The sequence below is a fragment of the Anabrus simplex genome, chromosome 1, assembly GCF_040414725.1.
Source record: "Anabrus simplex isolate iqAnaSimp1 chromosome 1, ASM4041472v1, whole genome shotgun sequence".
Classification (NCBI taxonomy): domain Eukaryota; kingdom Metazoa; phylum Arthropoda; class Insecta; order Orthoptera; family Tettigoniidae; genus Anabrus; species Anabrus simplex.
The window spans coordinates 1,524,748,479-1,524,761,292 of record NC_090265.1 but is presented as its reverse complement, the minus strand read 5'-3'; the positions used below and the strand labels follow the sequence as shown (position 1 = coordinate 1,524,761,292).

General features: G+C 38.2%; 1 protein-coding gene across 2 annotated transcripts in view; it reads right to left on the bottom strand.

The window, feature by feature from the left end:
- Positions 1 to 12,814, bottom strand: part of LOC136880077 (furin-like protease 1) — a 174,979-nt gene that overhangs the window by 141,690 nt on the left and 20,475 nt on the right. Inside the window, exon 3 of one of the 2 annotated variants that reach the window (XM_068229113.1) lies at positions 12,567 to 12,758. In XM_068229113.1, the coding sequence (XP_068085214.1) occupies positions 12,567 to 12,758 (192 nt within the window). Of the gene's footprint in view, positions 1 to 12,540; positions 12,759 to 12,814 lie in introns of those variants that run through there. The other variant, XM_068229114.1, reaches the window with a different exon arrangement.

The window sequence follows — 12,814 nt, the reverse complement described above, 5'->3', positions numbered from 1 at the left end:
TCTTAATCTTAAAACTTTTCGGCTGATGATGTCTACGAGATAGACGAAACATTTTCCATTATTTTAAAATGTTATTTAAATAAATAAAAAAAATAGTATTGTAAAGGTGGAACATTTGACCATACCTTTTTGATATTATGGATGCGGAAATTTTCTCATAGAACAGGAGTTTTTATCATAGAGACAGGTTAGGGATGATTGGAGGGGGGAGTATTTATACTGGTAAAAGAAGAATCTGTAAGTTAAGAAAAAGTTAAGGATGAGGATCATGAAATTCTAGGTGTACGACTCATCTCTAACAATAATAGACAACACACAAACCAAGAAATACCAGACAAGTCAAATTTACTTATGAATTACCATGAAGAAACATTAGGCCTAAATAAAATAAGGTATGATACTCATGGGAAGAAGCTGTAGGTTTCTATCAATGAGACAACTGATGCTGTGGGGTGCTTTATAGCAATGTTGTGATTGGAATATTGGAATTAGTAGACCAGGTGAAATAATTTTATTGACTGCCGAAGTGTTAGAAAAGGCCAATTACTCAACGATATCCAAATTGTTTGGCAGTGCTATGTTTCTTCTGTAGCCTGATAGCATAAAACATGACAATGGCTTTTATTTTTAAGTGATGCAGCACCGTATATGGTACAAACAGGTAATTCACTGAATGCACTTTACTCTGAAATGGTACATGGTACATGACTAGCATATGGCCTACATAGGGTTTGTGAAGAAGTATGAGCAAATCATTCCAAAATAGACAGTCTTGAGGCAAATGTTAAAAAGGTTCTCATAAAAGCCCTCTCACCAAGTTACACAATTCAAACCAGAAGCTCCAGACATCGCATTACCACCACAACCTACAATTACATGCTGGGACACATGGTTAAATGTGGTATAGTGAAAAAAATAGTAAAGATTGTTGACTGTGAAGAAGCTGCTTCAATACAAATGGCTCAAGTTATGCTCTCTAAACCAAACATGCTGGTATATATTAAGTCAAACTTCACAATACTTTCAACATCACTTCACTGGAGAATAAATCTGATATTAACAACACTCATGGTGAAATTGCTACAGCTATTACATTTAAATTGAAAAAAGTGCTGGACTAAAATACTAGATATAAAACTTGTGTCAAATCTCAGATATACTATGTGGCAAAAACTACTCCATGGATGGGATTGAGGAAGATTTAACAGCCAACGATCTCCCCACTTCAAGCGTGCTCCAATCACATCAGCTGATGTAGAGTACAGCTTTTCAAGGTATAAAAACTTGTTAGCAAATAATCACAGATCCTTCACTTTCCAGAACTTGAAAATGATATTTGTCATTCAGTGGAACACAGACTAAGGTGAATTAAAAGAAGATATAATTAAGTAGTCTTATTTTTGTTCTTTCGAGTCTTTGTTTCTGAATCATATTTATATTTTAAATTTTGAAGATAATTTTTCAAGTTGTTTCTTCTAATTTTTTAAAATGTTTTTGTAGACTTTAATTTCACAAATCATCATTTATTGTAGTATCAAGTTCTTTTCAAACTATTTATTTTTCAAGCAATATTTATTGTGTTGTGTTTTGTCTTCAAGCAGCCTCCAAATAAAAGGCCTAATATTCTTTATGCCATTAACATCCAGGCCTTATACATATATATTTTCTTCTTTTGTCCATCTGAGGACCATGTTAATTCACATCAGCTTCATTTCTTCTGGTATTTCTCCTTGTCCAATATTCTTTCATTCTCATACTTTGCAACTTTCTTTCCTTTCCTGGCCATGATGATTTTGTTCTGGGCCTTGTTCTGTCCTGGAAACCTGTGCAAGCCTGAATTTTTTATTTAAAAACTCTCTGTTGTATATCTCTGGTTCCTGTATTATGATTTCTTCTAGATCCCTTTGTATCTTTTATCCAGCGCACTTTGGTTCTCTTGTTCACAAGAAACTGTATTATTTTCAGTATCAACCTCCCCTGGTCCATTCTCAGCATGTGTCCAAAGAACACGCTCCTTCTTTTCCGTATGATGTCTGAGATTTTCTGTATCTTGGTATACAGTTCTTGGTTCGCTCTTCTTCTAAATTGACCGTCCTCTGTTCTTCGCGGTCCCAATATTTTCCTGACAATCTTTTGTTCCACCATTTCTAATCTTGTAAGTACTCCTGTTCTTACTAGGTTAAGAGTTTCTGCTGCGTATTAGGTTTAGGGCAGATAACTGTCTGGTAATGTCTCAATTTTGCATTAATCAAAATATTCTTTTTATTGTAGATATTCATAGTTTGGATGCTAAATTCATTTTGTTTATTCAAGCTCCCATTGCTTCTTTTTCTGTCAGTCCAGTTTCTATCCATTCTCCTAAGTTTTTAAATCTCTCCACCTTATGAATTTTCCCTCCTTCTATTGTCATCCATCTAGAAGCTGCCTTGATGTTTGTCATATACTGTGTCTTTTTGATCATTCACTACTGATCTGCATTTAGGACAGTCACCCAGGTGTCAGATTCCCTATCTGTTATTTTCCTAGCCTTTCCTTACGAGATTGCAAAGAAATTCGAAATTTATTGAACATCTCCCTTGGTAAGTTATTCCAGTTCCTAACTCCCCTTCCTGTAAATGAATATCTATAGGCCTGCTTTAGCCACTTGTCTCAGCAGTTGCGTGGTTTGGTTAACCACCTCTTCTAATGATTCGGACACTATCACAATATCATCTGCGAATGTTAGTGAATCTACCCGTATTCCTTTATTCTTGCATCCCAGTCATATTCCACCCACTCGTTTCATTTCTCATCACCATTCCCTGATCACCTTATCAAGTACACAGTTAAAGAGCAAATGGGAGAATCTGTCTCCCTGTCTGAATCCGGTTGTAATCTTGAAGGCCTCTGAAAGCTTTCCTCTGAACTTGACCTTGGACGTTGTGTTGCTCAAGGTCTGTTTAATCAATTCACTGGATTTTCTAATCCAAACTCATCTTCTCTAAAATTTGGAACTGTGTTTGTCTATCTACTGAATTAAAGGCTTTCTTGAAGTCTATGAATGTGAGCACAAAATTCTTGCTCCTCTGTTTTCGATAGACAATTACAAGTTTCAGATTCAAAATCTGTTCTGTGCATGATCTTCCCTTTCTAAAATCTCCTTGGTACTCACCAATTTGTGGATTTCTGAATGGCAAGTGATTGAGAACTACACGGGGAGCGATCACCAATATATCATCTTTCGACTGCTCCAAGAATCACCTCAAGAAAGAAACATTTTGCGCAGGCCAGCACGGTGGAACGTAGCCGGTATCAACAAGGAAAAGTTCACTGATGTAATATGGAATGAAATGGAGAACATAACTGAAAAATGTTTTGCTTGTAGAGGGAAAGAAGCAGCTGGTGTATGTGTTGAACTCACTATGCAGCTAATCCATCAAGCATGCAACGCCTCAATGCCCCAAAGGAGACCGCGAAATAGCAAGCGCCCAGCATACTGGTGGACCGAAGAGATTGCTGAACTGAGAAAGAATTGTCTGCGACTTCGACGTAGGGCTCAGAGGATGAGAGGCAGTCAAGAGAATACCTCAGTCACAGCGGAGTACAAGTCAGCGAAGAAGGAACTCCGTAATGCAATCAGAAAAAGTAAAGCCGATAAATGGTGGGCACTGGCTAAAGAAGTAGAAGATGATCCATGGAGACAAGGTTATAAGATTGTAATGAAGAAACTCGGGACATTTTCAACCCCGAGTGCGGATCCGCAAACAATTAAACAAATTGTGGATACACTATTCCCAGACCATCCAGAGAGGACTGACTGTGACGATGAAAAAGAACTGGATGATATACCCCTCTTCACTGTACAAGAGCTGAATAGAGCTATTAGCTCTCTTAAAAACAAGAAAACTCCAGGACCAGATGGTATAACTACAGAAGTGCTAAAGATAATAGCAGAACTATGTCCAGAACTGTTGCTGAATATGTACAATCATTGCCTGCAAACGGGTGTTTTTAGTCCCCGATGGAAAATGGCTCGTTTGGTTCTGATCAGCAAAGGAAACCTTGGTGGTTATAGACCTTTATGTATGCTGGACACAGCTGGAAAAGGCCTGGAGAAACTTTTGCAGCCCAGAATCCTGTCAGCAGTTCAACTAGCAGGCGATCTAGCTGTTCGCCAACATGGATTTCGGAGAGGACACTCGACGCTAGATGCAGTGTGGGAGGTGGTGAATACAGCAGAAAGGGCACAAATGGGCAACCATCATTCCCGTAAACTGACACTTCTTGTGACCCTGGATGTGAAGAATGCCTTCAATTTGGCAAGATGGAGCGACATGTTGGTAGCTCTTGAGGAAACTTTCAAGCTACCACAATATCTTATGCGTATAATGAGAGATTACTTCAAAGATCGCACTCTGTTGTATGATACAGAAGATGGAGAAAAGACAAAACGCCTGACGGCTGGTGCAGCGCAGGGATTGATCCTTGGTCCAGATCTTTGGAACATAATGTATGATGGCTTGTTACGTTTGGAGATGCCAGAGGACACGAAGCTTGTGGGCTACGCTGATGATGTGGCCACCTTGATAGTAGCTCGTAATGTTGAAATGGCCCAAATCAAACTGAACCAGGTGATGCGGCGCATAAAAGAATGGATGATGAGTCACAGTCTAACATTAGCCGAACACAAAACGGAGATAGTTCTTCTGATGAGGAAAAGGATCGAAACTCTTGTACCAATGACTGTCGGAGAGTTAGTGATTGAAACATCTGCGAGCACAAAATATCTAGGAGTGACACTTGACTCCAAGAGAGAGCGACAGACAAGGCAGTAAAGTACATGACTGCACTTAGCAGACTAATGGGAAATATTAAAGGTCCGAAATCCAGTAAACGATGTCTTCTCATGTTGACGGTTCAGTCAGTGCTCCTATATGGCTCTGAAATCTGGGCTGAATCCTTGAGATTTGCTTGGTATCGGAGAAGGATAGCTGCCATACAACGGAGAGCGGCTTTACGTATTGCATGTGCATACCGCACGGTTTCCGAACCTGTAATCCTCACGGTGGCAGCAATAGCCCCAATAGACCTACTTTCATTGGAGCGATATGAAATCTGGCGTACCCAAGGAGAGCTGGGAAAGAAATGTGCAAAGAAGCGTACCTTCAATCAACGGATGAGGCGATGGCAACTCAGATGGGAAAGTGACCCTCGAGGCAAATGGACCAAGCGACTGATACCACGCTTGGATATCTGGGTTGAAAGAGCCCATGGTGAAGTAAATTACTACCTCACGCAGCTTCCAACAGGGCATGGATAATCCGGAAATTCCTGCATTAAGTGGGCAGAGCGAGTGACGCAGCATGCATATACTGTGATGACATTGACGACGTATTTCACACCTTTCTTGTATGCGGCCATTGGACGATTCAGAGAAGATGTGTGGAAACTGAACTAGGAGAACTGACAACAGATAATATTATTTTGGTGATGCTGCGAAACCAGGAATCCTGGGATCGCATGGCAGTGTACGTGGAGAACGTCCTTCGTCAGAAGAAGAAGGATTTGGAAGCATACAAACGTTCGTAAAGGAGAAATGAAGAAAGAAGACATCTGAAAGACAAAGCACGATATCACCCTGAAGTAATGCGAGAGCTGTTCCGGGGTGATGACACACATCGTGGGAAAAGGGTGTGTGGTTTTTAGTGGGTAAGAATCCCACAAACTTGTGGAGTGCGGACCCTTCACAAGCGTCTTTTGAAGATTTTCCACAATCCCTCGTTAAAATATTATTATTATTATTATTATTATTATTATTATTATTATTATTATTATTATTATTATTATTATTATTATTATTATTAACTAATAATCAATTCAACATAATCACTTAAGAAACATTTGAATAAACATTAAGGGGTGCATTTAACTTGCGTTTTGACATAATATTGTAAATTTAGTTATTATGATATCTATGTAACTAGCATCATTAATTTTGATGGAATCAATCAATCAACACTGATCTGCATTTAGGGCAGTCACCCAGGTGGCAGATTCCCTATCTGTTGTTTTCCTAGCCTTTTCTTAAATGATTTCAATGAGATTGGAAATTTATTGAAATGTATTGCTGTACTCTTTATCAATCACTGATATATTTGTTAAGAATGATTAAACTTGATCATATTTAGATTTTATCCTTGCACTTAAATGCAGTAGAAAATGTAGGAGAAACATTATGAATATGGGAAAGATGTAGTGATGGCATTTTTGGTATAGAGATGTCATATTGTAGTGTATGCAGAGTTAAGGTTTGGGAAGCACTCATAAAGAAAGGAGTAAGTCAATAAATGAGAGGATTAAGAGTATGCATGTGAGAAATTAGAGCTGTGTGAAGGTTGAAAGAGAGGTAGTTAGGTTACAGGGTGGTCTTACACCAGTAAGAGTGCTCTTTCAGCTCTACTGTCTGTCATAGTGATGGACGAGTATACTGTAGATCATATGGCTGGAAGGACTGCAGAAGATGAAATGAAGCAATGCTTTTTGCAGATGATCTGATGATATGTGGTGACATTGAGAAAGAACTACAAGAACATTTGGATGCATGAGAAGAAGTAGTCTCCATACAAAGGATGAAGTTCTCTGCAAAGAAGAGTGAAGTAGTCGTCACAACATGCATTAAGAATAAACAAGATATGGAAATAACATATGAAGGAGTGAAATACAGAAAGAAAACCATTTTAAATATTTGGGAAGCATCACTGGGGAAAATGGGAGAAACAGGAGGGAAATAAATGAATGGCAAAGAAAGGAAGACGAGTTTTAAGTGTTTAAGAGGTTTGATAAGGAGGAGAAAAGTGCAAACAGATTTTACATAACAACTATGTTCCTATACTGACTTATCTATTAGAGACAAAGTAGGTTACAGACCTGTGAAATTAAGTTCCTTAGGAGTAGGATTGGAGTGACAAGTTTAGACAGATGAAGAAATCAAAAAGTGAGAGAGGTGGAGAAAGAGGAACCCTTAACAGCTGGGATAGAAAGATCAAGATTATAGTGATATGAGCACATGCGGAGAATGTATGGGAAAGATATTTTATATGATTTGCTTAGGCTTAGAGATTCCACAGAGTCAAACATGGAGGCAAACTCCGTACAGACTCTTTGAAATAAATAAAGAAATATTTTGTATGAGAATGGAAGGAAAGAGACAGGAGTGAAGGAGTGAAGGAAGGACTAGAGGCCAGATGACTCGAATGGAGAAAGATAGAAGAGAACAGAATGTGGGCAGCCAGAAGACAGAGGGGAGGCTGAAGACTGGAAACTGTTCAAGATGATGACTTGAATGCAATGAACAGTAATGAGAAAAGCATATACCGTACTGCATTTACTGGAGTGGTGGCCAAGAGGCAAAAAATGGAGTGGATCTGATGATTTCAAAGCAGCTGAAGGAGAATGTTGATATGGTAGAGTACATCAGTGAAAAATTAATGAAAATTAGACTGAGAATGAGAAACAAAGTGAAGGACTTCATACAAGTGTATGCACCATAGACAGGGAACAAAGAGGAAGATATTGAGGAATTCCTGGAGAAACTAGAGAAGGAGATAACTGATGTGGAATTTATTAAAATAGGAGATTTAAATGCACAGGTGAGAAACGAAAGGCAAGGAAAAGGAGAAGTAATTGGACCCTGTGGATATGGGAAAAGGAATGAAAGAAAGAAACTAGTTGATAGGCCTAACCTAGAAAGCATGTTTGTGCTTGTATTTCGCATTCCTTTCAGAAGTTTAGAAATTTATTCCGTGTTGAGTCATACAGTGAAAGGTAGCGAATATTTGTTGTGATAGCCTACATACAGATGAGGAACACAATTGTATTAAGTTTACTAGCATGGTCATATTATTGTGTAGCCCAGTTATAGATACTGAAAAGGTAGTGATATTTGCTTACTAATGACGACAAATTAAAATCCAGGAAGAGGACAAGCGCCCACATCTTTCAACAGTGGGGTGTATGTAGAAACTCGCACCTGGAAGTTTCGACTAGAGTCTATCAAAGTGTTGTCACATTTGAGATGGCAGTCAAAGTAATCCTCTTGCACATGGCCGAGTTTAACCTCCAAATAATTCTTGGTCAAAGAGTGTGACCAGAAAACAACATTTAATAACCTACTGATCCAAAATATAAGACTTCAGCCGACATTTGTTTCAGAAAGAGTGTGATCTGCAAATAATGCACTCATACTTGTATGGTCCCCAATGCAAATGTTTTATGTTGTCTGATGTTTTACACACCTTATACACCGTCATTGTTTAATACGCCCAGTGGAAAAGATTTTTGTATTTGTTCTCTCGTCTTTTTCATGCCTTTTAATACTCTCATCTTTAAAAATAGTAGATAGCCCATCTCTTTCAGTGTCGCCGTACATACACGACGTAAAATGTACTTACGTCAAAAAAAAACCCTTATCCCTGTCGGATAGTTCTGATTTGTATATTCAATAGTAGCCTATGTTTTCTCGCTTAACACATTTTCTTTCCTCGTCCCCTGCAGAAATGTCCAAACGAATAAACTAACCTCACAAATCAGTCATCCTTTCTGCGCTGTACTTTTTAAAACATTGACTTTACGTCCTAATAACTACTGTTATTTGGCTATTTGGATACATTGATGTGCCAGAATATATTCCCGCAGGAGTTCTTTAACGTACCAGTAAATCTACCGACACAAGTCTGACGTATTTGAGCATCTTCAAATACCATCGGACTGAGCCAGGATTGAACCTCCCAAGTTGAGGTCAGAAGGCCAGTGCCTCAACCGCTTGAGCCACTCAGTCCAGCATGCCATATTTTGAGATGTATCACATTCTTACTTAATTTCACTACATAAGATATGAATTTCATTATGGTCTGTATTGACAATTGATCACTATCAAAGGATAGCATAACATTAAATTAATCGATTGTTTACTTCAGCCTTTATTTCCAAAGAGTTAACTACTACTATCGGCCAGGTTAATTACGCATTTATTAAGGAAACATGTTCTCTTTCATTTTTGAATTGTGTTTACAGAACAACAGTCGAGTATTACTAATCGACTCTGACATTTCCTTCGAGTTTGAATGTCGGCGAGAGAGCTCGCTAGTGCACATAACGCGGGAACTACACCTAAGATGATCGTTCGCATTCATTATCATCACTGGAGTCCATAAATATTGATTATGAAAATAATAATGCAAGCTTAATTGCTCATAATAACGGATACATCAATAATAGGGTTCTCACTGTAACCAAAGGATAATGTACAGTTTAATATAGGAATTTTCAAGGTACATAAAAAATCTGACGTTATAACGGAGTTCTCGCTATATGCCGTACTCGCTATAGCAGACTCCTGTATGTTAGAGGTGGAAATATCAGTCTGTAAAATGAAAATAGGGAAGGCACAAGTGATGGATGAAATTAGTGTGAAAATGATTAAGGCTGTTGGACCTGTTGGACTACAATGGGTGTACAGATCATTAAAGTGCATATGGAAGCAGAAACTTGTGCCAGAAGACTGGGAAAAGGAAATAATAATACCAATCTTTAAGAATAGAGACAAAAAAAGTGTGTGATAACTGATAACTATAGAGAAATCATACTCTTATCACAAGTGCCTAAAATACTGGAAGAGGAGAATGAGAAGAAAGATAGAAGGAGAGTTGCAAGAGGAACAGTATGCTTTAGAAGTGGAAGATCTACAATGGACCCAATCTTCAGTACGAGGCAATTAATGGAAAAGAATTGGGAATATGGAAAGGATCTTATTATGACATTCGTAGACCTAACAAAAGCATACAATAGTGTTCCTAGGGAGAAGGTGTGGGAAACCATAGCCAAAAGAAAAAAAAAGATTGGGTACACAAACTATATAAATGGTGCAAGCAATGTACAAAAACTGTGTCAGCAGTGTACAGACTCCGTTTGGAAAGACAGAATGATTTAGAAATGAAACTGGTCTAAGACAGGGGAGTATGCTGTTGCTTCTTTTGTTTCTAATGGTTACGGATGAAATTGTAAAGGTGATAAAGGAAGCATATTGGAAAAGGAAGAGGAAGTTATTTCTATTTGCAGATGATCTGGGGAATAAACAGCAGAAAAGTACAAGCACAACTTGATGCATATCAAGATAAGAAAGACAAGGGAAAGGCTTTGTGAAAATTGTTGGTCAAAGCTTTGAAATTGTTGACTGTTCAAAATACACAGGTAGTAAATTAATGCAGAATACAAGGCAGGGCATGGAGATTAGCAAGAGGATTCAACAGGGTAATACATTCTACCAGAGTGTAAGAAACCTTTTCTGGAATAACGAAGCACCAAGAAAGTGTAAAGAGATAATGTACAAAATGTATTATGCACCCATATTGACTTACGCAGCTGATACCTGAACAATGACAAGTAGGAATAAGAGTAAAATTCAAGCCAGTGAAGATGATAGGAAAGATGCATTGAGAAAGGAAGATGTGAGAAAAGAGGTCAGAATGGAAAACCTAAATGAGAGAATTGAGAGGAGTAAACTAAGATGGTTTGGACATGTAAAGAGGATGGAGGAGGAAAGAATACCAAAACAGATAATGGAGATGAAGTTCGAGGGAAAGAAAGAAAGAGGAAGACCTAGAACAAGGTGGATCAATTCGATAAAGAGGAGTGGAAGAAGAAGAAATCAGCACTGGGACAAAATAACGGAAGAGGAATGGTGGAAGGTGGAGAAATGTTATAAATGCAACATTGCAGGAGCTGGATAAGGGGAAAGGATGATGATGATGATGATGATGATGATGATGATGATGATGATGATGATGAAAAGAAAATAAAGTAAATAAAATACCTCCTTATTAAACCCAACTATTCATCATCACCATCATTGTGTCCCCTTATTCCAGCTCCTGTTTCTTTATGCTAATCTTAACCAAGTCCTTTCATTGCATCCAACTCTATAATAACTACAAATATGGAAGCACAACAATTGTTTGACCAGTTTTAATACAAGACGTTCAGAATCTAGTGCCAAGCATGCTGCGCTAGGCCTGCCCTCTGGTGCCTAGCGAACACGCTGGGCTGGGCCTGGCATGAGGCGGGCGATCTCAAGGCCAAGAAGTACCACATAATCTGTTAACTGCAGTTTTGAGTGAGGTTATATGAACATGTCAGACATGTGATAATGATGTGATAAACTAGAAAGCAGCAGATATTTCTCACTGAGACATATCTTTTAAAGAAGAAGTCATAAAAAAAATGTTTACAAAATTTTTTTCATCATTATACAGAGACTCCTTGGCCATTGAAAGTACTGTAATACAGTTGTTTAAGAAGTGGAGAGAAACAGGCTCTGTTTCCAATAGGAAGAAGCAGTGTCCTAAATGAGCTCTTACCAAGGAATGGCTTCAAGATATCCAAGTGATGAACAGCTTCAAGATATTTGAATGAGGAAGGATTGATTGAGGGAATTGAGTCCAAAAAATTCTATCTGGTGGCTCTTCCAAGAATGTGGCGTGTTTATAGGTTTCACCTGTGCACAATATCTGCAATTCATAAATTAAATCCTACATGCATGCTCTTTTTACAGGTGAATTTTTCATTCTATATATGATGGAACTGTGGATTCCACACTTCTTTTTATGAGTGAAGAAGCTTGGATTCATCTGTGTGGTTATGTGAACAGTCAGAATAGTCGGTACTGGGATAGCAAAAATCCCCATGCAGTTCACAAAGTTCCATTGCATGATGACAAAAGTTAGGGTATAGTGCACAATTAGTCCAAAACAGATAATCAGTACAATATTTTTTCAAGACAATTAATTCAGAAAGCTATGCGAATAACATTTTGCAACCATTTACTGAAATCCTCACAGAAGAAAAACAGTACATTTATTTCCAACAGCACAGTGCAGCAGCCTACACATGAGCATACTGAATGACACTTTCAATGACCGGGTAATTACCCGCAGATTTTGGCCTCCTTATTCCCCGATTTAATGGTTTGTGACTTTTATCTTTAGAGTAACCTTAAACAGAAAATGCATAGTAACAACCTGCAGTGTCTTTGGGCTCTGGAGGAAGAGATCACAAACATTTTATGGAGTATAACCGAAGATGAACTGCAATGTATTTTCCAGAATCTTCTGCACTACTACAACTTGTGCCTGGAAAAAGATAAAGATCTTACAATCTCATGAACAGCTTGCAGTGAATATGTTGGTGTGTGAGCTGTTGTACTGTCCTATTGAAAGTGAGTATACTGTTGATTTTTTTCATAAGCATTTGAGCAATTGGTAGCAAAATATTATTCACCATATTCTGTGAAAGCAGATAAGAATAAGCTTCCAATAAAAGAGTTTTCAGTCAGGTAGCATTGCCGTTGGATCCCCTTAAGTGCTGCCTCGGCAAGGCTACCCATGTTGTCTGCCAGGCGACAGAGGCCAGGCCCAGTGGAGCATGCGTGTTGCTATTTTCTGAACACCTGGTACAAGTACACAAAATTGACAAATATGAACACATATAATCACATAAATTATTTACATTATTATGCAAGGTTGTATACAGACCAAATACCATTGCTGACCATAAAACGGATCATTGAAGAGTAAACTGTCAGACTGGTATGTATTCAAAACATCAGTGGATAAAATATTTCCATCCTTAGGGTGCACCATTTTGAAGTATGCATTATCTTTCAAGTAATCAAAAACTCCCCTATTGTATCGATGATGTGGAACTTGATGGTCAATAGATATCACCTGAAATGAATAAGCAAAATGCAGTAGATGATGATAACACACAAGGATATGTGTAT